We start from the raw sequence: 25,168 nt of genomic DNA on the forward strand, positions 1-25,168 counted from the left end.
TCGCCTCCGCTTACGTCTTGCAAGCTCTTCATTAGCAGCCAGAAGGCTCTAATTGCTGAGGGCCACTGAGAGCCAGCATCCTCAGAGAAAGGGTCATCGGCATCAGCCGCTCACACTAATGCTTTCCATTATCTGTTGTGCCGGACAAAAACAGCCTGCCCGACCGACGTTTGCATTGCATTTCAGTGCTTGGCCATTTTTGGCTAACAGGTACGCAGGTCTGATTGGCCCAGCAACATTTTGTGCAACACTTGTTGACAGCTCACCGTTTCGGCACACGCTAAAGAGGTATTTTTGTTGGGCTACGGGATATTTTGGGTGTGAATCTTCCAAAACAGATTTCTGCAAAAATACTGTCGTCACCAATCAGCACAGAGAGAGGTCTTCATTCGCTAATGACTTGTACTTGATCTAATTTCATCCCTTGATTAATATAATAGGACCTTTTAAGTCAGTAATCAAACAGATTTTCAATGTGGCAACAATAATTTGAAGGGTCAATTACAATCTATACCAGTCTAATCTGATTTCCACAGGAAGTGCAAACTGCTAAAAAGCTGCAGGAGTCCAACACACAGGTGTCAAACTCTAGGCACGAGGGCCAGATTTGGCCAACCACACAATTTTGTGTGACCCGCAATAGCAACTCATGTCTCAAAGTCCTTGACCCTTGCTATATCTGTATCAAGGCTGAATTGTCATATGAAATCAATAATTTTGAAATGTTGCATTTTTTTTAAATCCTTTTAGCAGTAACTTGAAGAATAATTCAACAAACTATTAGTTTTGATTTCTGATTTCAAAACTGGTAAGCCATCAATTTGTTGTGTCATACGATGAGATTTCCAAACTTTTATTCGGGTTCACCATCACAACTGTCTAATGAGGGAAATCATAACTACAAATTGGCTCACGAGTGGCTCAAGAGTTTTACACCATCTGCCTTTATCTTCCTCAACTGGAAACCAGCAGCAGGTGCTCGTGGCACTGTGCATTAAGGCTGCCATCTAGCGGTATATTTCGTGACGTACAGATAATTTGGAAAGGGAAAAAACTTCCGTAATTTTGAGTCAAGCTGATTTGCAGTGAACGGCTACCAGGCTCACCAGACCCAGCAGACTTGCCAGGCTAACTTCAAACAATCATGATAGATCAAACATTTAAATGTGTTTTTAAGATCAATTGAAGAAAAAAAATGGGTAAGAACTAATCTATGTACTGTACTGTCTTGTTTTTTCATTTTGTCTCATCTGTTAAGAGTTCTTTGATGTCTTGAAAGGCACTACATAAAGTTATTTATTATTATTATTATTATTATTATTTCTTAATTATTATTATTATTTTTATTATTATTATTATTATTACCTACTTGGCTGTAGTTAGAAAGTATTTGGGTTATTTTTGGGCCTTCGCCTGGGATGAGAAGTCATTGAAGTGAGACCTCGGACCGGCCGACTGAGCAATCGATCTCTGCTGATGTCGTACAGGTTGACGTCAGTGGGCGGGGCGTAGTTAGTAGCTGACGGCGGACGCACGCACGCACGCAATTCATGGGCACCGGCACTAGCCAAGCGAGTCCAGCTGCTCCGAGACACTTTGAGATTCACCTGCCATGTAAGTGTCAGCTTGAGCGTCTTTTTTGTTTTTTGTTTTCCACAGCTGAAATATGCGTTTTGTGCGCGGAAAGCAGCCGCAGATCGCTGCTGTTGCTGTTCGCTCCCGTGAGCAGTTCTGACTTAACAGGACTCGACATCCGAACGGGACTGTCAACCTGCTGACAGCGTCAACATGCACGCGACACGCTTTCTGTCCGTTTGCACGATTGACACGCTGTTTGCTTTCTGCCCCGGCGATTGACCTTTTTTTTTTTATGCGTGGAGCATTTGGCGGGATGATACAGACGTTCAGATACAATTTTTCTTTTTTTAGACGTGTGTTTTCGTAAGAGTTTGCATCTCACGTGTGTTCACTAGACGTGTCATTTGACAAAATTGTTAATACCGCGCTGTTAATGAAAGAAAACTGTTATTAAATGCTATTTAGACGAATGGAAAAACATAGAAATAAGATGACCAATTAATTAAAAAAAAAAAGAGAATTACATTTTAATTCATATTCATAATTCATTCTCTACGATTAAAAAATAAAAGTAACTCATGAAACAGGCCTAGACAAAAATTATGCTTCATCTAGAAAATATTGTCAATAATTTTACCATAGACTCACGTGAGATCGAGGTGTGTCCTCTGATTTGCATCATGGGTGCCTTCAAACTTGTAAGCTTATTTAAAAGTAGGAGTTAGTAGTCACTGTTTTGTGACTTGGCGTGTACCATGCAAAGCAAGAGAGTTATAAATTATAGACAAGCATTAAAGATAAAAGCTACAAGCTGCTTGGTGTTCCTGTGACTGCAGTTTTACATTTAACACACACCTGTAAGATTCCTGGGAGTGGAGTGAACCTCCCTGGACGTGGAGAAAAATTAATGACAAATTGAAGAGACGGTAAATAGGACTATTAACAAAAAAAAAACCTCAGAACAACCTCCATAAAAAGGAAAAGGTCAACTCCAAGGTCAAGGTACATCACTGATTGATTGCACCATCCATCCTTGTTCAAGTAAAAGACTTCACGGGAAATGGCGGGAATAAATCATTTTCAAAAACTTGACAAGCCAAAAATCTTCCAAAAGAATGTCCAATGGAAAGACGAGACAAACATGGAAGGCGCATCTTCTCTATGGTCACAGATAGAATTAACAATAATATTAGACCCAATTCAACACAAATCAAATTACAGCTGCAAATAACTAATATTTTGATCATAAATTAAACTACTCAGTGACATGAATTTTGACACCTAATTGCATTTCAAAAAGCAGCCTATGTTTGTTTACCCTCCTCTGATTTGGTGGCCTACTCCAGCTTGAGCTTCACATGCAGTTGTGGAGGACATGACAAGATGAACAACTCTCTTGCCTTTCACATGTTCCACGTAATTGGCTGGAAAGGCAACGAGCGTAGTAGTGAAGCCAAGCTCATCTTTCTCTGTGGATATTTTTAGAAAGTCAGAGAGGTATTGCCGCTGGTCACACTTTGATTCAATGGCAATCTGTAGGCAGTTGGCCATGTGCATCACTCATCTGATCATTTGATAAGCAGCTCTTTAATTCTCAGAAATGTAACGGAACCTCAAATATGATCTGTCAGCCTCTGATTTGTTACTTTTATAGACTTGTTCATTTGTCAACTCATTTGTTATGTGACTGAGTGTCAGTTTTGGTTGACATGGCACAATTCTATTGGGAATATAAATGCCGAAATGATGATCCGGCTCCCAATGACCGTACACAACAGCGACTGTCATTCTGTAGTTGGATTGCAATACTCATTCCAATTTTCGACCGCTCGCAGTCGTGCTCTTTTGTTGCCGGAGCTGCATTGTCTCCTGTATGACCGACTCCCACACTTCCCCAATGAAGGTGAAATTCCTTTCTAAAAGCTGTGGTTTCTCGTAGCAACAAGCTGCCCGCTTGCCTCGGTTCTGGACCCGCTTTGAGGAAAGGCAGCGGACATCATTTGTGCTGGAAGCTGGAGGTGTTTAAATAAATAGCTTCCTGGTTAGGATAAGCTTAGCTAGAAGTTGAGTCCGTTTATGAAAAGTGGATTATGCAAAACACATCTCCATCCATCCACAAAGAGGTGTCATCTAGCGTCTCCGTACATTCCCGCTATTGAGAGTCGGCCAATACGAGCTATTGGCCCGAACACCTCTGTGATTCAGAAGGCCGTTTGCAGTTCTCATATGGATCAAATGCTTGCCAAGCTTCTTGTCGTGTGTTTTTATGGCAGGCACCAAGAATTTTTCCGCCGGGATGCAGCCAACATGAAGTAGTAGCGCGGACATAGTGAATGATTCATGACATGTTGTCGAGCACACGCTCGCACTCATCGTCCTGTAAACAAGGCCGCTCCGTCGCACATTAAGTCTCGTGCCGCTCTCGTTCAAAAAAACGGAGTTCCTGGAGATTTGAATAATGGCCAATATTTTAAGACACATTGTTATATTTTGATAGCGACTGTCTGTTAAAAGTGACTTTTGCAATTCAACTTTTAGACTAACAATGTGATTTTTTTCAAGTTTTGCCTCAAAATAACACTTGCACATGTTTCACGCACATTTAAAATACAATTTTGAAAGATAGCATCACATGTATGGATATATGATTGGAGTACCTACCCTCCTCTAAACGTGAAATGAAATGAGGAGCATTTTGAATTTGCATAATAGCGCCCCCGCTCCAACTTTCTTTTCCCCTGACTTGGCAGCGAGATCTGCTGAGTGGCTACCAGTAAGCAGAGCTGCAGTGGTTTCTCCCATTAGCTTCTGGGAAGAAGCACATAACGAGATGTTGGGAAGCGTCGGGGACGGGCGGAGTGATGTGTCTTGCCTTACGTGCCACGTGAAAGTATCTAAACTTTGTAATTGGGATGCTTGGTGTCGAAGTACGGCCTTTGCGAGTGTAAATGTCAGGTGTTTCGAATTGAGGCTGTTTTTGAGCAAATAGCCGCGCGCCTTGTAACAACAGCTCGCCTCCAACCTGGTCGTCATAGTAACACAAATCCTTTTCTGATATATCACATTGCAGAATATCATTCCTTTTCATTCGAATGTTCATCGATATTTTCTATTTTGATGAGGTTGGGGGTTTAGATTAGGAACTGTCACTAAACTATGAGACTCTTTTGTGATTAAGTGCAAAACAAATCAACTTGTCTTGTCAATCAGTGCAAACATTGCTTTTGTTCAAATACACACGCACTTGCTGAAATCAAGTTCCCTTTCCGTTCCTTCCGTAACACACGTGTGCTGTTGTTGTGCGAATGGTCAATCCATCTTGACTTTGCTCCTCATGCACACGACAGCGTAGGAGCGCGTTTGTGTGCGAGTCGGTTGTGTTGCTGGAAAGCCGAGCGTTACAGTTTGTCAGCTGGGCCTCCGAGAGTTGCCGCTTGCACAATAGGACATTGTGCCCGCTTCTGTCCTCGGCGAACTACCTTCCATTCAGCCATTCAGTCACACGCACTCTCAGCCAGCCGGCTGAACCTGACACGGCCGGGCGGAGGCACACGCAGGACTGCCTCCCTCCAAGCCGCCGTCCAAGCCGCCGACGCCCCTCTGTCGCCCCCTGTCACTTTTCTTTCCCATACAAAGAGCAAGCTGCATTTCTTATCACACTTTTTGCAGCATGATGAAGTCATCTGCTCCGTAAATACGCATGAAAATGAACACACACACAGAGTACAATAACAATTGTTCATGTTTCCTGTCAGTCCTGTCCCAACACATCTGCTGAATGAGATAAGTTTTTGTTGGTTCACGCAAGGCCAATGATAATCAACTGGCGGCCGGCGTGCCAAATCCGGCCCGCCAAATCGTCCAGTCCGGCCCGCAATTGGATTTATGAGGATTACAGAGAAAGTATCATGTGGTCCACAGCGAGGTTAGACATGCCTTCAGTTTTATAATGAAATGGAAAAAGATATATGAACAATAATAACGATATTTCCAAATTTGATTTTTAGTCCATTTTTAGTTGAGGGTCTGGCCCCCAAGGTGACTGTCTGGTAAATTTCTTTGCACCAATCTATGTTTATGGCTGTCGCAGGCTTCTTGCAGTGTGCATCCTCTGTCCCGTCTGTTTTGCACTTGTAAAAATTGTTGCAGTTGATCACGGCGTCTGCTTCTGCCTCAAAGCAACATAAGTGGGTTTTTAGGAAGGAAGCATTATCCCATGGACGGATACAAACAGAAACAAATTGATCCTCTTTTAAATCCATAAAATGTGTTTTGGGACCCTTCTGCTCATTTGCACTATCGACTTCGCTCATAGACAATAACGTTGACGGTCCGCAACACATAGTTAGTATGTGTGTGTGTGTGTGTGTGTGTGTGTGTGTGTGTGTGTGTGTGTGTGTGTGTGTGTGTGTGCAGATGGGTATGAGCCAGCTCGACATGTTTCCAAAGGGGCCATTGTCTGTGTCATTGTTTGACATTCACCTTTCGACTGCGATACATTTGCTGACTGGCCGAGGTCGCTGACCCCGGTTGTCACCAACTGCTGATAATGGTCATGCGGCGACAATACAACGCTTTACGCAGACTGAAACTCTCAATTATTATATTGTGAATTGAAGGAAAGTTGGAAGCAAAGTATCCTGTTTTGAAGCTGTGGCAATGACTGCATTGTGCGGGGTATTAAAAGCGGATTGTGTGTGACGGTCAGGCTTTGTCATCGAAAAGAGGATTTAGATGGAATATAAAAGCATTAGCAATCAAGGGAAGAAAAAATCCAGTCCTGTGCTTGGATCAGCTCAGAAAGACCTGAAAGGAAGCTCAAGCAAGCCATGCTTCCCAACAGTGTCCACTTGTTTTTTTTGCAGCAGTGTCAGTCAGTGATGCTGCGAGGAGGGCGGCGCCGCCCGCCTGCAAGTTTGTGAGGTGATGGCTCTCCCACCAATACGGACAAGACGCCTTTGATTTGAACTCATTGCTTATTTTAGCGACAATGTTGCCACTATTTGATCATTTTGAGCCTCATGAGAAAGCTCAAATGTCACAGCAGGATACCGCGAGGATACTTAATAAGCTTCTGGTAGAACACTCTCGGTTACTGCACAGTGACGGTCTCTACTGATTACATGAAGAACAGGTTGTTGGAGTATTTTGTGTATTTGAGCATTTTGAGGTCAGTGACTTTTTGAATTCAAGTAAATGATTCACTTTTGTTTCTTTCCTTTATGTGTCTGCTTTCTCTCAGATGATCCACAAAAGTGAAACCTTCCAGGTTGTGAGCTTGTGACATTTGGACTGATGGTAAGTCTGTTTCAATTTAATTAAATTTTTCACTTATTTTGCCTCATTTATCATTGCTCTGCTGTTTTATGACTTGTAATTTGCTCATGAGACAAAGGTGTTACAGGAAGTTGAATGACCTCACACCTTTTGTGATTTTTATTTGACTCAATTCTCAAAGTCAGTGTCTGAATGCAGTCAACAGTCACTCACAAATGTTTTTTTTTTTTCTTTTTTTTTTTTCTGTAGTTTCATCAGGCGGCCTCTCCCGCACCGCCTCCGAGGAGTCCTCGGGGTCCCGCTCACCTGATTTGGACTGAGCCGCCAGCCTCGTGGATCCCTGCGCAGCCAGCCGGGGCTGCGGCCCCGCAGGCGTGATGAGGCGCGGCACCAGCCTGCAGAGCCGGCGCAGCAAAGGTTCCGGCAGCGCCGACCGCGACCCACTCTTAAAAGGCAGCCCACGGGCCCCACATCGGCGCTACACTCACGATCCGCAACGGCACGTCAGCCGCCCGCGCTCCTCCTCTTCCGCCACCGATACGGCTCCCAGTAGCCCGGCCCCCGGATGCACAGGGGGCGAAGCGGTGCTGTCGTCAGGCTACCAGTCAACAGATGAGACGGAGCGGGTGAGTGACTCATCAATACTGTTGTTCTGAAACTTGAGCTTTTTGCTTCCTCTCTCATTGAGTTGGAAGTGTGCAGTATTGATGAAGTGCTGCAGGTCATGCTGGGTTGCCAGCAGGTTACCATAGAAACCCGTTGCTCTTTGAAGGGATCTGGGCAAACATCGATATAGTAAATGTGCAGATTGTGACGGGAAAACAACACATCAAACACAAAGGGATTTTATTCAAGGAATATTCCCACGTCGGATTGGAATTCTCACAAAACCTCCCGAGATTAAACGTGACTTCAGAGTAAAAAAAAACACGGTATGGATTCCCCACCATTCTTCCTCGTCACTTTGCTCTCTGATTGGCTGCATGGCCATGTCACTGGGCTGTGTGCTCGATTGCACAGCGTACACGCCCCAAAACAATCCAACATGCTGAATATCTAGAACAGTCTGAGCAGACCACATGCACTCGGCAGGATTATCCGCCGATATTATTTTTGGAGCCATTACGACAATCGCGGCTAACCTACCCTGGGACATTCGGGGCTAAAATCGGGCCACTAATCCTGCCATGTGAATGAACTAGGTTTGAATGATCTACTACCATGTAGATATTATTATTCTGAAAAAATACATACATCATAGTATGACTGCTGATATTTTCTCATTTTTGTCTCGTCACCGCGATGTATGTCACCATTTTGTTTAGCTCTAAAGTACACTGGGTTTTTGTCTTGCCATTAAGAACAGAATGTGAAAATGATTCGTCTTCCTGTAAAAGAGTCACTAGTACGTTTGGAAAAGTTGTTAAATATAGCAACTAAAAGGCAAAGGGGAAAATGCTGACTTTGCTTCTGTAAACTAGTGCCTCTATGTTTGCAGCCCTGTGGTTTGTGGAAGCTGTGCACATTATCTCCTGACAAAGGATAAATATTTCATACAAGAAGCAACTTGGGGAGCACTACTTTGGCAGAATATTAGTATCATTTGCACCGAAGGAGGATAGACGTACACAGGCTATATATTCACATCTGTAAGTCTTTTTTTGGAATTTCAGCTACATTTGACATAACTTAGATGGGAAAATAATTCACAAAATTAGCTGGAAAATATTTCAAGCTAAATAATACATCAATTTTATTAAAAAAAATGTTACAATAATTTTTCATGTCCAATTTCGCTGACCCCCTGCAATACCGCCATGAACCGTTAGAGAACGCGGCGATGGTCATCTCATGCTCTACGTGACAGTGAGACAAACTAACCACTAGAGGGCGGTGTTCAAACACTAAAGTTAGGAAGGTGGTGTATGGGGTGGTAGCTTTGGTGACTGACAACATCACTAGTGTCCTGTCTTATGAGAATGTTTGTAAACATTATTATTATCATTATTATTATTATTATTATTATTATTATGACGTAGTTCTAGTTATGCTGAAGTGTGTGAGGCGTTGCGTTGAAAAGATCTGGTTTAAGCAAGCTGGACTGCAGTAATGGATCGAGAGCAAGCGGCAGTCTTTTTGGGCTTCTTCACTCCCCTGATGGCTGCCCGTTCATCTTCAATCTTCTTTCTGTGCGCTATCACTCTGTGCACATCATCACATCAATTGTCATCCGAGTGATTCCCCTAAAACATGCAGTATGCAGCCTGGAACTAACCCCTTATATGGTTACCATAGCAACAGAAAAGACGACTCCTCAATGTGTTTTGACCAGGGTTGCATTTTGCCATTCGCAGATGTGTCAAAAGGGGGAAGGTTGCCATCAAGCCTGCACTGTCCTTGTCTTTCTTTTTTAATACTTCCTCCCTCATTCTCTCCTTTCCGCTGGCCTTTTTATCCTTTGTGACCCCCCCGCGTCACATCAGGGACATATTACAGGCAGTCAGTCAGCTGTTCCCTCCTCCTCCCCTCCTCTTCTTTCCTCTTCTCTCCTCTCACAGGCAGGAAGCAGGAGGCAAGCATGCCTCCTTCGAGATAAATGAGGACGCCGGCCGGCTTTGTGTATGACAGCTGTCTTGTCATTGCCGCTGCTTTAGTGTGTGTGTGTGTGTGTGTAACTCAAGTGTCAAATATTCTGTGGGAGTGTGTGTGTGACAAAACATTTGTGCACGTGTGTGTGTGTGTGTGTGTTTGGGAGTGATTAGGCAGCTCTGCCCTTTTCCCTGCTTGCCCTCCCTCATCTTTTTCATCCCTCCATCTCGCTTTCCTCAAGTGTTTGCACAGCAGGCACATGCAGTGTAGACGTGAAATGTGCGAAGATGGAAAGTACCTTCAATGTGTGTGTGTGTGTGCGTGTGTTACCTATGGATTGAGCAGCGTCAGGCCGTTTATGTTTTGAGGTAGATGAGGGCAAAGGAGCAAAGTGGAGGGTTGAACCGTGTCATGAGGGAAGATGGTGCAGCACTTCAGTCTTCATGGAAATTCCAAGGTAAGATTGTGTTTCTTGTCACGTGCCTTCTCCGGACAGAAAGCAAAGTTGACTTTGGGAATGCTCGCGTGAGGACATCAAGTGAATAGCGTGACTCATGGGGAAATTGAAACTAGCAAGCTGTGAACTTCAAACCCTGTTTCATATGCTAATCTGCAGCTCCCACTTCATTTCTCCTACCGCTATGAATAGATTCTGACCCAGCATGTCTTCCGCTTGATTTGTCAGGGACAAATTCATGTGTCCTTAGCAGTGGAGGAATCGTTTAGAGGACTAATAAGTCGAAACCACTTTTTACCGTAGTGATGTCATGTCATGCTTAGAAATACACCGTGATTGTTTTTCATGGAACTCAAGTTAATTGCAAGCTTTGTGTCGGAAGGGAAGACATGTTCAAGTCGATTGCCGAGCAGTCCATTCACGTGCCTGTGCCGCCCGCGTATGATGTCAACAGTCGGTCGTTCTTTATGTTGTTATTTCGGGCCTGCAGCTGGTTCCACATTTTGCGTGTGGGAACATTAGCGTGGGCATGCACGCGAGCGTATCAAGAGTGTTTTCACAGCCGTTTCGGGGCTTGCCGCATTTTGGGTCACTGAGGATGTTATGTTCAACTTTGAACCGCATGTCGCCGTCCTCGCTGATTCCCAAACATGGGTGCCGTCAGGGGTGCTTCCGCATTTGAAAATTATATTTATTGATTCCAATATTTCTGTTCATCTATTTATGCAAGTGAGAGGCAAAACTTTTATCAATGCATAGCACGTCATCATTTACTACTTGAATGTCATTTTAGGTGCATTTTGTGGGATGAGTTTGTTTCATTCCAATTTGTTTGTAATTGAATGGAATAAACGATAAAGGCATTCTGAGGTGAATTCGAGGAAAGACAGACAGACAGACAGACAGGCAACCTCGCATGACTGCCACTCCCCGCTCATGCTGTCTCGTTTGAGTCGAGCTAATGAATTATGAATGAGGCTTTGGATTCATTGCACTCCGCTATGCTCTACTGACCCACATAGGACGCACATGCACGCCAATGTGATGTCAAACCCGAGGGAATCTCAGCATATTTCTCCCCCCCAAAAAAGCATCGAAACATCCTGCGTGTCAGAGTGAGAAATGACAGAAGCTTTATTTCCGTATGTGACATGCGCAGACAGGTTTGCGGTGGTATATTCTCCATTTTACTCATCTTCTCCCCTCACTAACTTTTGTTGGTTAGTCTGAAGTTTGATAATGAAGGTGGTGGTATGTGGACAGAGTTGCATTAAGAGACATGAGATGTTTTGTGCAGTAGCACCCCTTAGTGGAGTAAAAATGTAAACGTGTACTAATACTCTAGTTTTACACCATTTTTTGCCATTTTAGCACACCACCAAATACTATGAAATCATGATGATCTCATCCAAAGGTGTAAAGTTCCCTCAACACAAAACTGAGAGATTAGCACAAAGTCATGAATGAATGGCAGCAAATTTATGATACCTTCCGCCACCTAGTGGTTGTGCCTGTCCTTCACATCGATAAATAAATGTATTTGTAATTTAGGTGACTTCTCTGGTTGTAGCATTAATATTATCATGACTTTGTACTGGTTGCAAGAACTCACATGAAGCGAGAAATGCGACAACGTGAATGGGAATACTTGAGCAGCTGCTTCCCGCTAAGTGACATTGGGTTTCATTTCTATGTGTCACTAATTACGCACTCAAGTTTCAATACAACCAAAGTAAATATATCAATCGACCTTGAAATGGATGAATTGGATTAGTAGTTCTAATTTGCCGTGAGAAAAGGCAGGAGTGAGCCTGTGTGTTTCACTGTCTCTGTGGTGGCTTTAATTTACATTTGAATTGGATGAAAGTTGGGGAAAAAAAAAAAGAAAGACCATGCCATTAATTGTTGGATTGTCAGAGCAGGTGAAATAAACAAAAAAAAGTACATTGCTAAGCAACTTTTTATTCACACAATGTCATCTTGTTATGAAATGGGCCGCTTCTGGGCAGCAGTGTGGCTCAGACTTCCCAAACAGCACTGAGGCCTGAATGAGGAATTCGGAAGAGAGCCTGGATTCATGCGGATGAGAATGGGGCCACTCCAAATGATCAGTCAGGGCAAAAAAAAAAAAAAGCGGCATTGATTGTTCTAGATTATTCAGTGTCCTCATCCTGCCTAGAAAATGACGCGCCACTGCTGGTATCCTGGCCCGGACCGACTTTGCGTTTTGGGCCAGTGCCCTTTTGCTTTCACCATTACATAACCACAATGAACTGAGTATAAATAAATTGAATACAACATTTATTCACTTCATTTTACGTTCCTATTTTTGCATGCCCCACAAAAATGCATAAAACTAGATTAGATTTCAATTCGTCACATTATTCCATCACACTGGAGCTGTGCACAAATAATTGATAATATGTTCACTTTGTTCGATTGGGCATGTCAAATTAATAATTGAATTATAATGTATGGCCTCGGATCAGATGACATGATGTCACCGGAAGCGGCGTTTTATTTACAAGGTAACTGTTAGCGTGAGTTAGAAACTGAACCCATGTGGAGTGCCAGTTGATGCATTTGAAAAGAAAACGTGTATGGAGACCACGACCATGTAAAAGCTGTCTGAATTGTACACGGGCCTTACTTTTCCCGTGTCTGTATTTAAATAAGTGATAACTTCAAATCAAGATAACTTGGGCCCCAATACGGAGCCGTGTGGAACGCCACAAGACAGCAACGCCCTTTGATGTGACAGAGGGCCATTTCTGTTCCACAAAGTGCACAAAAAAACTAAATTAATAATGCTCTGGCTAGAAGAGTTAGCTGTAGAAGAACTTCTTTGGCCTCTATGGACAAGACACAGTTGTGGGTTGGAGATAGGTTGAATGACATGCAATATAACAGCCTAAAGTTCAACTCCTCAGTGAGTCAGTCGGTGAGATAATCCGGACTGTTCTCAATTGGCCACTTACGAACGTCATAAAGTAATGTCCGTCTGTCTATCTGTCCAACTTGGTCTGGAGTCGGACCACACTTTGCTATCTGAAGATTACTGCCAAATACCGTCCCATCCTTCATCTATGTCAGTGGTCAGTATTTTGTGTTTTCTAGTTGATTGGCCCACTTGGGGAAGTTGTCATCGTGCAGCAGAGCACTATGCAATTCTGAGTATGTTATGAACCTGTAGAGCACAGAAAGAAGGTCTGAGTCACCCTCAAGTATTCCTCGACTGACAGGAACGGCTGGAGAGCCCGTCACCCCAACAAAACAGTGTCGCCGGGCGGAAGGTGCAGAATGATTGGAATTCAGCTGCCTCTGAAAGAAACCTGAAAGTCAAAAGCCCACAGTTGAGTTCCCCGAAGTCATGGGTGTCAAACCCAAGGCTCGGGGGCCAGATACCGCCCGCCACATCCTTTTATGTGGCCCGCAAAGACAAATCAGATTCATTTCAGTACTAAAATTGCAAATTATCTCTGCTTTTAAAAAAAATAGAGATATTGCTAGCATTTTTTTTTACCATTCATTCTTTCAAAATATTTGAATTTTTTTTATTTGAAAACGAGTTAGTCATCAATTTGTTGCATACTCTGTACTGTATGTAATATGAGGCGTTCATACATTTATTTGGGTTGACAGTTATAATGAGGAAACTATGATGACCATGCGACCCGCAACAAAAATGGGTTTGACACCCCTGCCCTAAGTGATGAGTAATTACTCACAGTTGCATCTGTGCCTAGAGGCGCTCTAGTATTTTATTTATGGCCATCAATGTAATGCAACCATGCCGCGTCATGTGCCCAAGATGGATTTCCCGCTTGGAAATGAATATACACAATGGTTTGTGATTTTGTGTTGCAATGTCAAGACTTATGGTCCTAGGGATCAATGACCTCACACTAGCGCATTCTCCATGTGAGTGAGGCTAGGTCTTATGTAAGTAGCCTTTTCCCTAAATCCTTCCCGCACTCCCGATTTGCACCCGCCACCTCATTAAAGCCTGCATTCATTCTCTGCTCGTCCCCCACCTCCTTTGGAGCAGGCTGGTGTCGTCCATGTGTTGATTTTTTTTTTTTTTTTCTTGAAATCAATCTGTCTGTATCAAGACCACAAAGTTTTAGCCCATATTGTTAGTTCAAAGGTCATGGGAATGTCAGTAATTCCGAACGATGGCTATTTGTGATGATGGCACAGTCAAAACATGTTTTACAAAGCGGATCGGTTGTACGAATTCACTCGTATTTGTTCGGATGGTGACTTTGTCACCCATAAGAGGTTTTGAATGGATGCCTGGTCATCATCACATGATTTTATCAAGTGGGATCTGCAGTTATTTTACATCTTTGCGTGGATTTGATCTGTCTGACCAAACTTTTGTCTTCCTTACCCCCAATATGGGTAAATTTCAGTTTTGGCAGTTGGTCAGGAGAAACCCCCGGCTGGCCGGGGGTCAGCGGTAGCTGGTTCATTAGCGCGAGATCACTCGGCAAACTTATTGGCTGTGACAATCTAGTGTTGAGATCATTGAAAAGGAGGCCACTCTTTCCACGTAATTGGGCCTGGAACGGCCAAGCAAATAAAAGCCCCCCTCCCTTGCATGAAGCTTTTCTCAACGACTCTATGCTCCCTCACTCACTTCGTCGAGCTCTCAGCGACAACTCCCCGTGGACTTCTTTTTTCGCCTGATGCATGCTGCTCTCACATTCGATCTTTTCGTCCAATGTTTCTCCTCATCCGGCCTTGGAAGACTTCATCTGATTAAGCGGCAAGGTATCCATAGCGGAAACTGTTTGCTCTCCTCTCCTTTGACGGCAATGCAAGCTGTCTCAAGGAGTCGTGCTTGTTAAAGCTCCAATGTTTGTTCTAATTAAAACCAAACACGTGTGGGGCAATTTCACCTCTCAGAGTTCAAATCATGGATGATAGGATTCTATATTTTCTGGATATTTTGTACGTAAAAATCCCCAAGGCTCGCTCGCCCATTTTCTGCAGTCAAGAGAAGTCTTTGCCCAGTGGGCTTTTGAGTCAAGTGAGCAATGAAGTGGATCCATCCCGAGTGAGTGATGAGTGGTCAGTGCCCAGAGTTGCGATCTTCACCTCCACGCCAACTGTTGTCCTTCCCAAAGGAAAACAAATACCAGTCTAATCCCCACGTGTGCGTATGTGTCTTCTCGCCATGGAGGTCATCTTCAATCTGGTAACTGCTGACACCTCACCGCTTCCGACACCTACCACCGTGAGTCACCCTTTTCTTCTTCTTCTTCTTCATCATCATCATCCAACTTTAAGGATTTAAGCTCATTCTTCATTTCAGTCATGTTAAACACATTGTCGAGAGCTTCTAATAAGTTGTTCAAAATACAATCGAGTGTGTGAGCAAAATAGCCCCTTTTCCGGCATCACATGGGGTTATGTAAGTTTCTATATCTAATGAATGGGCTTCATTGTTAGCCCTTTGAACCCCTTAAAGGAGAAAAAATGCGGATTTTCTTTTTAAAGACATTTTCTTTATGTGACTTGTTTAGCACAGCCTTAATTGGTTGTGTGGGAACTAAAACCACGTGCTAAAAAGCAGACAATAAATGTGACATGGCTTGGCAACGTGTATTTTATTTTATTAATGAAACAAAAACTTGTGGTCCAACATTCCATTGAATGAATGTTGTTTGTAAGAAAGGGGGTTTACGTACTAGGTGAGGGTTTTATCTTAATTCTGGTGAGGATTTTGATGTTGTTTAATCATAGCGCTTGACCGACCACGCAGCACCGTTACAATGTAGTTGTGTCAGTTTTGGTGACCTCCTGATCTCAAGACAGAAGGGTCAAAGCTAAAGAGAGTGAAGTTCATCTCAGCAAAGAGGGCTGATGAAGTCAAAGACACAAGTGCTATAAATGAAGATAGGCTGAATGACAATTTGGAAGACATCAGTTTGAGTAGATCACAGAAGAGGTTTCAAATTGTGTGTGTGTGTGTCTGTGTTTATAGGCCTGTTTCCATATCACCTCTCCCAGTCCTCTCCCATCATATCCCAGTTGAAAGTGGCGTGCCACGAATGACACAATGTATTATGCAAGTTTGTAACACTCTGTAGTGATAGCGCCGATACAGCCGAAGAGTCGGACTACGTTGTCCCGCTCAGCTTGAGGAAATGCCGAGTGAAGTCTGAGCTACTCCAACCAGCTTTACTGGGATCGCTGGCTTTTGCGCAACCTGGCTCAAAAGCAGGTGGACCCAGTTTGGCTGGCCATTGGGCAAGAGAAAGAGTCTATGTAGTCTGTGTTATCTATGTTGTTTTTGTCTGAGGGATCAATTCGTGTCCTCATGCCTCGAATTCCGAGCCCCCGCGGGTAACAAGTTGTAACAAACTCACAGAAAGCACCTGAATGACTGACATGATGTCACTGACTGACGTAATGAGTGGCGCTGATGGTGCCAGTGTGTTTGGGTCACCGGGCCTTTCTTATCGCTGCGTCTTCTTGTACCTCGATCTCCAGCTCTTCAGCTCAAAGGCTTTAACTGACTTGTTCTTTGCCCTTCTTATCTGTAGGATAACGTCCATCCGATGGCATACATTGCAAAACCTGAACTGGGGGAGAAACAAAAGTCACGAAAATAGTAAGGGAAAGGAATGAAATGAGGAATGTATGATTCCTCAATTACGCTAGTAGAACAAGAGAGGAAGACAACAAATAAAAACGCAGCTTGCATAAAAAAAAAACCTCAAATGGATTGAAAGTTTTGTTTGTGTGCTATTTATTCTTAAACTTAATCATAACAATCATACATTTGTGTATTCCAAATGTATTTTAAAAATGTCTTGACTTTTTTTTGAGCACATAAGTTATTTGAGATATTTTAATGTTTTCTTTTTAAGTTTGACCGATAAAATCTTACCATATGTTGTAATTTATAGCTATAACAAGACCAAAAAAATCCTGAACCTAACCCTTAATTTATGCATAGTTGTCATACAAGTAAACAAAATTTATTTATTTATTTATTTATTTATTTATTTATTTATTTATTTATTTATTTATTCATTCATTCATTTATTCATTCATTCATTCATTCATTCATTCATTCATGTATTTGTTAGTTTATATATTTAGGTATTTGCCTTTTTCACACAAGTAAACATACTTGTTAATTTATGTATTTCTTTATTTAACTATTTGCCTTTATACTTGTTTAATATTTGATTATTTGATTAATTCTTTATTTATTGTCATACCTGAAACTAACCAAGTCAGATTCTGAATCAGTGCAAAATGGAATAAAACTAGAAAAGCTTCCTTGCATAAATACAATTCGAATTTGTTGACCAGTGGAATGACATGCGTGCGTGCGCGCGCACACACGCGCACACACACACACACACACACACACACACACACACACACACACACACACACACACACACACACACACACACACACACACACACGTTCACACACACGGTCTTGTCATCCACTTGGTATTAATACTACGTTGTTTCTCGCCATGGGGAGAGCAGGTGTTGCAATGAAGTGTCACTTGTGGGTCGTGTGCCGTCTCAGCCTTGTGGGCTATTTTTACTCCCTGATTCATGACGTTGTCTTGGCTGCTTGTCAAGAAGGTGCCGTGCTTGCAAAGTGTTTCTTAAATGTGACTTTTTTTTTTTTTTAACAGTATGAAGTGATTTGCGTGCTATATATTACCAATGAATAATCCAATCTGTTATGCAATCCTCATGGGAAGCACCTAAATCTTACATGTGTAAGATGTCTGACTGGTTTATCTTGTCTACCAGTATTTTTTTTTTCCATTGGCTGGCACATGATACACAGTGTCAAGAGTGGCTGTGAGTTGAATTAGTCTCAAAGAGCATCCATCACTGGCAGTCTTCCTGTATTGATGTCTTGTTGATCTTGACTCCTTCGTGACCTCACACTTGCCCACGGTTCCCTTTGAATAACCTCAAACTGAATTCTACCGGGTGCACCGGGTGTCTCTTTACAATTGAGCAAATTTAGCTAAAGAATCAATTGAACCAGTTGTGTTTTGAATAGATGGAAGGTTCACACTGAGGCGTTGATGATTGAGGAATATGAGAGAACGAAGAGTAAATGAGGCAATTGTGGTGGAACAGGAAGTGGCCGTGACTACTAAGGGAGACCTGAAAGGGACTAAAGAGCATGATTTTTTTTATTTATTTTTTTAGAATACTTTGACTGTGATGATCTTGTTAAGACTTGAACTTTGATTTCTTACACTTACACAGCTTGAATTTTACTATGAGGACATTTGTGTGTTCGTGTGTGTCATTTGATAATATTGTTGATACATTCGATTGCATCCCGTCAAAGGAGTTGATGAGTGATTACATGAGGTTCACTAAATAAGTCGAAAGTTGTCACTAAATTTGATTCAAAGTGGCCTTATTAATATACTGGTAAAGCCCACCTGAGCAATCATATTGGTGAAGGAAATCAAAGTGGATACAAGACACAAAAGTCATCAAAGAAACAAACAGACAGAACAGAAACATACAAGACATCAAAGACATCAGAGAGGAACAAATTGTGCGTGGACAATTTGATGCTGCCACAGTGCTAACACAGACAGTTCTCCTAACCCTGAACACCATTCCTTTAGGCGCAAAAAAAAAAAAGATTTTAATTATTATTTTAGTTATTAATTTAACCTCAAAGGTGACCCAAACCGTTATATAAAGACGCAATCTCCTCGGTCGTTCTTGATTAGCAGAATGACGTCATAGTCCGGGCTGTGTGGGCGGGGCCTTAAGAGATGACAGAGGCTGTGGGCGTGGCCTTAAGAGATGAAAGAGGCTGTGGGCGTGGCCTTAAGAGATGAAAGAGGTTGTAGGCGGGCCTTAAGAGATGACAGAGGCGGTGCTACTATCTGTGACTGCGCTCGGTTTGAGGTCACAACTTTCACAGCAAGGCGCGCGGACGGACGGACAGCCGCCGGTTTAGTGCCGCATACAGACGCACACAGACAGACAGACGGATAAAGCTGTCAGGAAGAAAAGAGTGTCAGTATAAAGACTGACGGACGCTGACGCAACGGCTTTGTAACCGTCTCGGTGTGGCTAGATGAAAGAAAACCCTCGTCTTGTCTTTGGCCAAAATGCACTGGGAAAAGTTCCTGCGAATGGGCAACGGAAAGGTGAGCATTGATTTTCTTTAATCACTTGCAAAAAATAAAAAAAATAAAAGCTTCTTGGAGTGTTCGCGTGTTGAACTTTAGTGTCAAGTGCCACCTGACTTGATGCGGAGGATTATTAGCAAGTTAGAAAGGACAGACGTTGGTCCGAAAATGAATTATTTACTCAAGCTTGTCAGTGACAGGTAGAACGATTAGATGTTCTTCCAAGATTAACTTTGTTTATTGAGATAATATTTCTCCACCTGTTGCTATTCCTAAATCTGAAACCAAAATAACGGGTTCCAGTGAGCACATCAGCATTGTGTTCAACTTAACCGCCGCGATTCCACAGTGGTACTTATTGGACAAAAGCATTATAACTGACAGTGTTTACGTTACGAACCTATTTGTAACCTAAAGCATTTATAAACAGAGGTCATTTTTTTCCCCATTGACAGAAATGAAAATGCATTTAATCAATTTCAGCCCCAAAACTCATCTTTTGAGAGAAACGCAATGAGCACCATAGCCCCTGTATAGAAAATGGTTTTCCAATATAATACTGGGAAATTCGGATCCATTTTTGATTGTCTTTTAATAGATTGTTTTTTTTTTCTCTCCATGCAAACTTGTCTCTTTTAGTTAAAGAAATATTCACAAAGTTGGATCTCTCATTCATTTCTTTTTCTGTTGCATTGCTTACACTATCACTGGTGAACAATTCTCATTTGTCAGTCTGATAAATATACGATAACAACAAAGTGCACTACTTTTCGGCCATAATATGAAACAAGCTTTCTGCCTCTTGCCGTGGAGGGATGCAATGAGTTTTTCAGTTTATATTTATGCAATTTGAGTGTTGCCAATGATGGTTACGTAGTGCAAGAAGAAACATTGTTTGTAAAAAAAGAGTGTTCCGTAACTCCAAGTTCCAGGCTTTGCTTTGCTTCTTGGAGATTTGCTCTTGGATTTCTACAAGCTTCTCTCTGAGTTTCTTCTTTTGGCTTCTTTCATTTCACTGTAAAGTTTGAAACGGAAAAAAAAGACAAGTCTTGCGAGGATTGCCCGCAAGTGTCCTTCTTAACTTCTCACTTTTCAGATGACTTTTAGCAGAAAAGCAGAACCTTCTTCTTAATCTGTCAGCAAAAAAAAAAAAAAAAAAAAACTCATGATGCCACACATGCTATATATTCTTCTCAAAGTCATCGTTAGCTTCAAGTGACCATCACGCTCACTTCCTGTGTCGTGGTCGCAGGTCGAGCGGTCGGATGTGAGCGGGTTGAGCCAAACTCCTCCTGCTGTCGACTCTTCGGACGATGCGACTCTGGATCCTCAGCGCACCAAGCAGGTCATCTCCCAGCTGCAGCAGAAGATCCTCAAACTCACAGAACAGATTAAGATTGAGCAGACAGCCCGAGACGACAATGTTGCCGAATACCTCAAACTGGCGAACAATGCGGACAAACAGCAAAGCACGCGCATTAAGCAGGTAGCTTTCCAATTTAAGGGCAATTCAGACATTTCATTCTTCAAAAATCACTTCACCTCTAGAGTTCATTTTAGTCCCCTATTTTTTTGTGGATTGTATATTTGAAATATTTTTGCTGTCGCCGGCAGGTTTTTGAGAAAAAGAACCAGAAGTCAGCGCAGAGCATCCAGCAGCTTCAACGAAAACTGGATCACTACCACCGCAAGCTGCGGGAAGCCGAGCACAACGGAATCCCTCGGCAACCCAAGGACGTTCTTCGGGACATGCAGCAAGGCTTGAAGGACGTGGGCGCCAAAGTGACGGGCTTCAGCGAGGGTGTGGTGGACAGCGTCAAGGGAGGGTTGTCCAGCTTCTCCCAAGCCACGCACTCGGCCGCCGGGGCCGTCGTCTCCAAGCCGCGTGAGATCGCCTCGCTGATCCGGAACAAGTTCGGCAGCGCAGACAACATCTCGTCATTCAAAGACTCGTTGGACGACCCCTCGGGGGAAGAAGGCGTCGCCGCGGCTCGTTCGCTGGGCGCCGCCGGTCATCACTTCCAATCCAGTCCCAAGTACGGCAGCGAGGAAGACTGCTCGAGCGCCACCTCCGGCTCGGCCGGGGCCAACAGCACGGCGGGGGCGCCCGGCGGCCCCCCCAGCTCCAAGGGAAATATGCTGGAGAGGGCTCACGCCTCTGGCGTGGATCTGCTGCTGCAGGAGGTCCAGGAGCTGAGGGAGAGCCAGGCCAGGCTGGAGGAGTCTCTGGATGGCTTGAAGAGTCACTATCAGCGAGACTACACGCTCCTCATGCAGGCGTTGCACGAGGAACGCTTCAGGTAAGCGTCTTTCAGCCGACCACATTCAAGAGCGGTCGCGTTTTTTTTTTTGTCGACAGAACAATTGGAGAACTGGTGACATGGTTGTATTTTTTTTTTTTTTTTTTATACATTTTAACATAATGGTTTAACCTCAAACATAAAAAGAAAAATTCTTGGCTGTCCAAGTCGCACTATCATGACCAACATTAGGATAGGCCAGTGGTCATCAAAAGGTTTTATTCCGAATTTTTTTTTTAATCAGCATTAAGCACTGCTTAAAGAAACCTAGTTTGTTCAATGTTATACAACTGAACTGTGCTCAACAAAAAATAATGGTTTGCAAAAAATAGGCCACTCCACCGTGACATTAGACAGTTTGGAATGCATGAATTACCACTGGGGGGCGCTATTAGTATAATGTGTGTCACAATTTGTAGTTTCCTCACTGTTATTGGCTCCTCTGACCAAAAGAAGCCCTGCTTTACATGTTTGTCTTTGCTACTGTTGCCTCGTGGTGCGTTTTGTCACTGTGGCACTGTGATTGGACGATTAGATCAGCAGATCAGTTAGCACGGCCTAATCTTGTCAACACTTGAGTTAGGCGGCTTCTGTGTCCATTTCTACTGTGGTTTTTATTCTTTCTTTAAGCTTGATACTTAAATCCGTACATGCTTGTGTGTGCGTGCGTTCAGGTGTGAACGCTTGGAGGAGCAGCTGAATGACCTGACAGAACTTCACCAGAATGAGATCCTGAACCTGAAACAGGAGCTGGCCAGCATGGAGGAGAAGATCGCCTACCAGTCGTACGAGAGGGCGCGAGACAGTCAGGTTGGTCCCGTCTATCATTTTGACGCAAAACAATGATATGTTGTCATCGGCACCCTGAGGCATACGTGGACGAGGCGTCACGTTTCATCTGTCAAAAAGAATGAGAGCGTGTGGCGCTCACGCACGTGCATGTTGACACTCTAAACAGGAAGACGAAACCAACAATGCTGTCATCCTCCCAGTCTGTTTGTTTAGTCACAACACAAGCCTTTCTATTTGGAGGTGACTTCTGTTTCTGTTGCGACTTTCCTCGCCAGTAGGGGGCGCTCACGATCCATATACGGGAACTGTCACTAATTTTCTACTACAATGGCGGGTAACTCGTGGAGAGCTTTTTCAGCTGCTTGAGTTGTCTGACAACTTTTCATTCCTACAGTGAAAAAAAATATGTTGCACATGATTAAAATGTGGTGATCATGTGGTGATCCTTTTTGAGGAATGCCATTAGTTTATTACATTTTAATCACGTGCAACCGCTCTTGATCAAATTAAGGAAATTCTTTCAAGAGGGCACTCACAGTTTGCTTATTATTGTCCCTAACAAACCGACACGACGTTTAAAAAAATGATTGAACTCGAGGGAGGGCAAGTCAACTGCAATTGAGATCTGCATTGATTTGAGTTGTTTGGCTTTTATGAGAGAAGAGACTGTACTACCAAAGAAATGTAAGCGCTAGCTGAGCGAAAGGGAATTTTTAGTGACCCGACGTTAAATGTCTTTCGGCAGGAGGCGCTGGAGGCGTGTCAGACGCGAATTTCCAAGATGGAACTCCAGCAGCAGCAGCAGCAGGTGGTGCAGTTGGAGGGGCTGGAAAACGCCACGGCAAGGACGCTCCTAGGCAAACTGATCAACGTGCTGCTGGCTCTGATGGCTGTCCTCCTGGTCTTTGTGTCCACCGTGGCCAACTGCGTGGTGCCTCTGATGAAGACGCGCTCACGCTCATTTTCCACCCTCCTGCTGGTTATCCTCACGGCCTTCCTGTGGAGGAACTGGGACGCGCTCTCTGGTTACATGCAACAAGCCCTGCGGCCCCCGGGATGACCGCCGCCACACGTTTAATCGGGTACGTGTCACGGCAGGTGACGAAAGCAAATAGCTACGGTCGCGCGGCGGCTTTGACAAGAGTCGCGTGGATGCCTTTGGACTCGACCTGCGCCGAAAGTTCAGTCGGGTTCATTTGGGAAGCGGCTCGGGGTCGACTCGGAGACGAAGAACCTCAGTCCACAAAGGACTGAACTGTTTACGTATGTTCTTTCTTTCAAATCAACTCTTGTGTTGATTTCCCTTCACATAACTGCATTGTACTGTTTTTTAATTCTAGAATTTAACAAACACTCTTTGTAATTAACCTTATTTTATTCAGTTCCATGTAGCAGGGTTTTAGTAGGAGGGTTTTAGTCAGCTCACCTCAAACAAACATGTGGTGAAAACGCCGCGATTGGGCAACTCCAACCAAAACCTCAAACCTCATTTTGCTGAGATGAAATGCGTTCCGACGGAACCTTGGAGAGTAGCCACGACTAAAGAGTTTATTTTTTTCTCTTCCTCACCATTTTTTAATTGCAAACTTGATGTGGTTTTTAATTTTCTTTAGAAGTGAAGCTGTTGATGAATTAAATTTCAAGTGGGTATGAGCCGCACTTAAGGAGCAATGCCGCAGGCTGGGATGGGCTGCTCGCCATGTGAAACAGCTCCCGAACAACATCTGGTCATTGTCGAACCTCAGCTGCGTTTGCAGTGTGCGCCTTTTGAAATGAAGACAAATGGTATGTGAGTCAGATGTGTTGTTCAATACATAAGAAAAGTCCATTGTCTCAGTAAAAACAATTTCATGTTCAAATTGGATCGCTCGTGCCAGACTGACCTGAGCCCATTGGCGCTTATCTGGCTCCATCTCAGATCTGCCGGGAGGGAGGCTGCTGCTTGCCTGCCGCAGCTGCTTTGTATCCTCAGTGCGCGCCGTTTCCACTGTCAGTCCTGTTAAATCTGCCCATTTTGGAGCGTGTCCTTTTCATCAGGCACTCTCCTGCTTCTTATCTCTACGCTCGTCGTGCTTTTATCTTACGGCGAAGTCACCCTGCGTTGCCAAAGCTGACTCAGGCCAGGCCTGCCCGACAGGAAAACCAGCGGGTCTGTTGTGAATGGCAACATTTTATTTGATGGTGATGACGCTATTTGAAAAAGGCGGGCGGGGCGGTTTTAACATTTGGACAATGTATATGAAGTATTTTGTAAAAATTTGCCTGCCTTTTGTGGTCCTGTCACTGAAACGTCAAGCTGAGCTAGCACTCTAAAGCGGATGAACACGCTGGCACTTTAACACTCAACTCGATATAATAGTACAGCTCCGGCCTATGATGGCGACGGTTGTCCAGAAAAACCTCACAAGGAGTGCACTCAGGTCGGGATCGCATGATGGAAAACCCCCATCTCGGTTCCAAAAGTTTCCGTTTGGCTGAGTTGTGAGTGACCTTGGCTTGACCTTGACGTCGGTTTACATGATAAACTACTCCTGTGCCTTCTGATATGCTTTTCCAAGTGTGAAGTCAATAAAAATGCATTCCTAGCTAACTGATGTGCTTTTGTTTTTCTTCAAGTCGCTTCTGTCCTTAATCAAATCCTGTTGTTTGTCCCTATCGTGGAGCAGTCAGTCACACAACCCTCCCCAGCAGGGAAAAACATGTGGCCACAAGAGGGTGCTGTTGAGCCTTTATTGTGCCCGGTAAATCCGGGCGTGGAACGTTGTGGGCAGTCTGAATAGATGTAAGCGCGCTCATCTGGGAGAGGGAGATGAGGCTGGTGTCTGGTTATCACGAAGGAAACAGGTTGGCGTGCAAAGGCCGTTTTGTCTCGCTGTGCTCTCCAGGTGATCCCTGCACGACCCCACCCACGCTAGGCCGTCAGCAGCGTGCGGACTTTATGTTGCCCTTTGCGCATCAAATGTGGCGATGGGGGATGCCTATGTGCTCTCTGTGTTCCACACGACGTGTGCTGAAACG

The 25,168-nt window shown here is 43.7% G+C and overlaps 1 protein-coding gene across 3 annotated transcripts; it reads left to right on the forward strand.

Moving 5' to 3' along the window:
- Positions 1 to 1,057: 1,057 nt before the first annotated feature.
- On the forward strand, positions 1,058 to 24,732 carry tmcc1a (transmembrane and coiled-coil domain family 1a). Of its 3 annotated transcripts, XM_085921240.1 has the most exons (8): positions 1,058 to 1,199; positions 1,488 to 1,614; positions 6,821 to 6,876; positions 7,105 to 7,481; positions 20,311 to 20,544; positions 20,673 to 21,358; positions 22,033 to 22,168; positions 22,896 to 24,732. In XM_085921240.1, the coding sequence occupies exons 4-8, from the start codon at positions 7,233 to 7,235 to the stop codon at positions 23,208 to 23,210; spliced, it is 1,620 nt and encodes a 539-aa protein (XP_085777366.1). In that variant the 5' UTR covers positions 1,058 to 1,199; positions 1,488 to 1,614; positions 6,821 to 6,876; positions 7,105 to 7,232; the 3' UTR covers positions 23,211 to 24,732. The 3 variants fall into 3 exon arrangements, with proteins under 3 accessions (XP_085777366.1, XP_085777374.1, XP_085777381.1); XM_085921248.1 differs by lacking the exon at positions 1,058 to 1,199 and having other exon boundaries at positions 1,480 to 1,614; XM_085921255.1 differs by lacking the exons at positions 1,058 to 1,199; positions 1,488 to 1,614; positions 6,821 to 6,876; positions 7,105 to 7,481 and adding an exon at positions 17,469 to 19,076.
- The last annotated feature ends 436 nt before the right edge of the window (positions 24,733 to 25,168 follow it).

Source organism: Syngnathus leptorhynchus, chromosome 1 (assembly GCF_054491065.1).
Source record: "Syngnathus leptorhynchus isolate UIUO chromosome 1, UIUO_Slep, whole genome shotgun sequence".
NCBI classification, from domain to species: Eukaryota; Metazoa; Chordata; class Actinopteri; order Syngnathiformes; family Syngnathidae; genus Syngnathus; species Syngnathus leptorhynchus.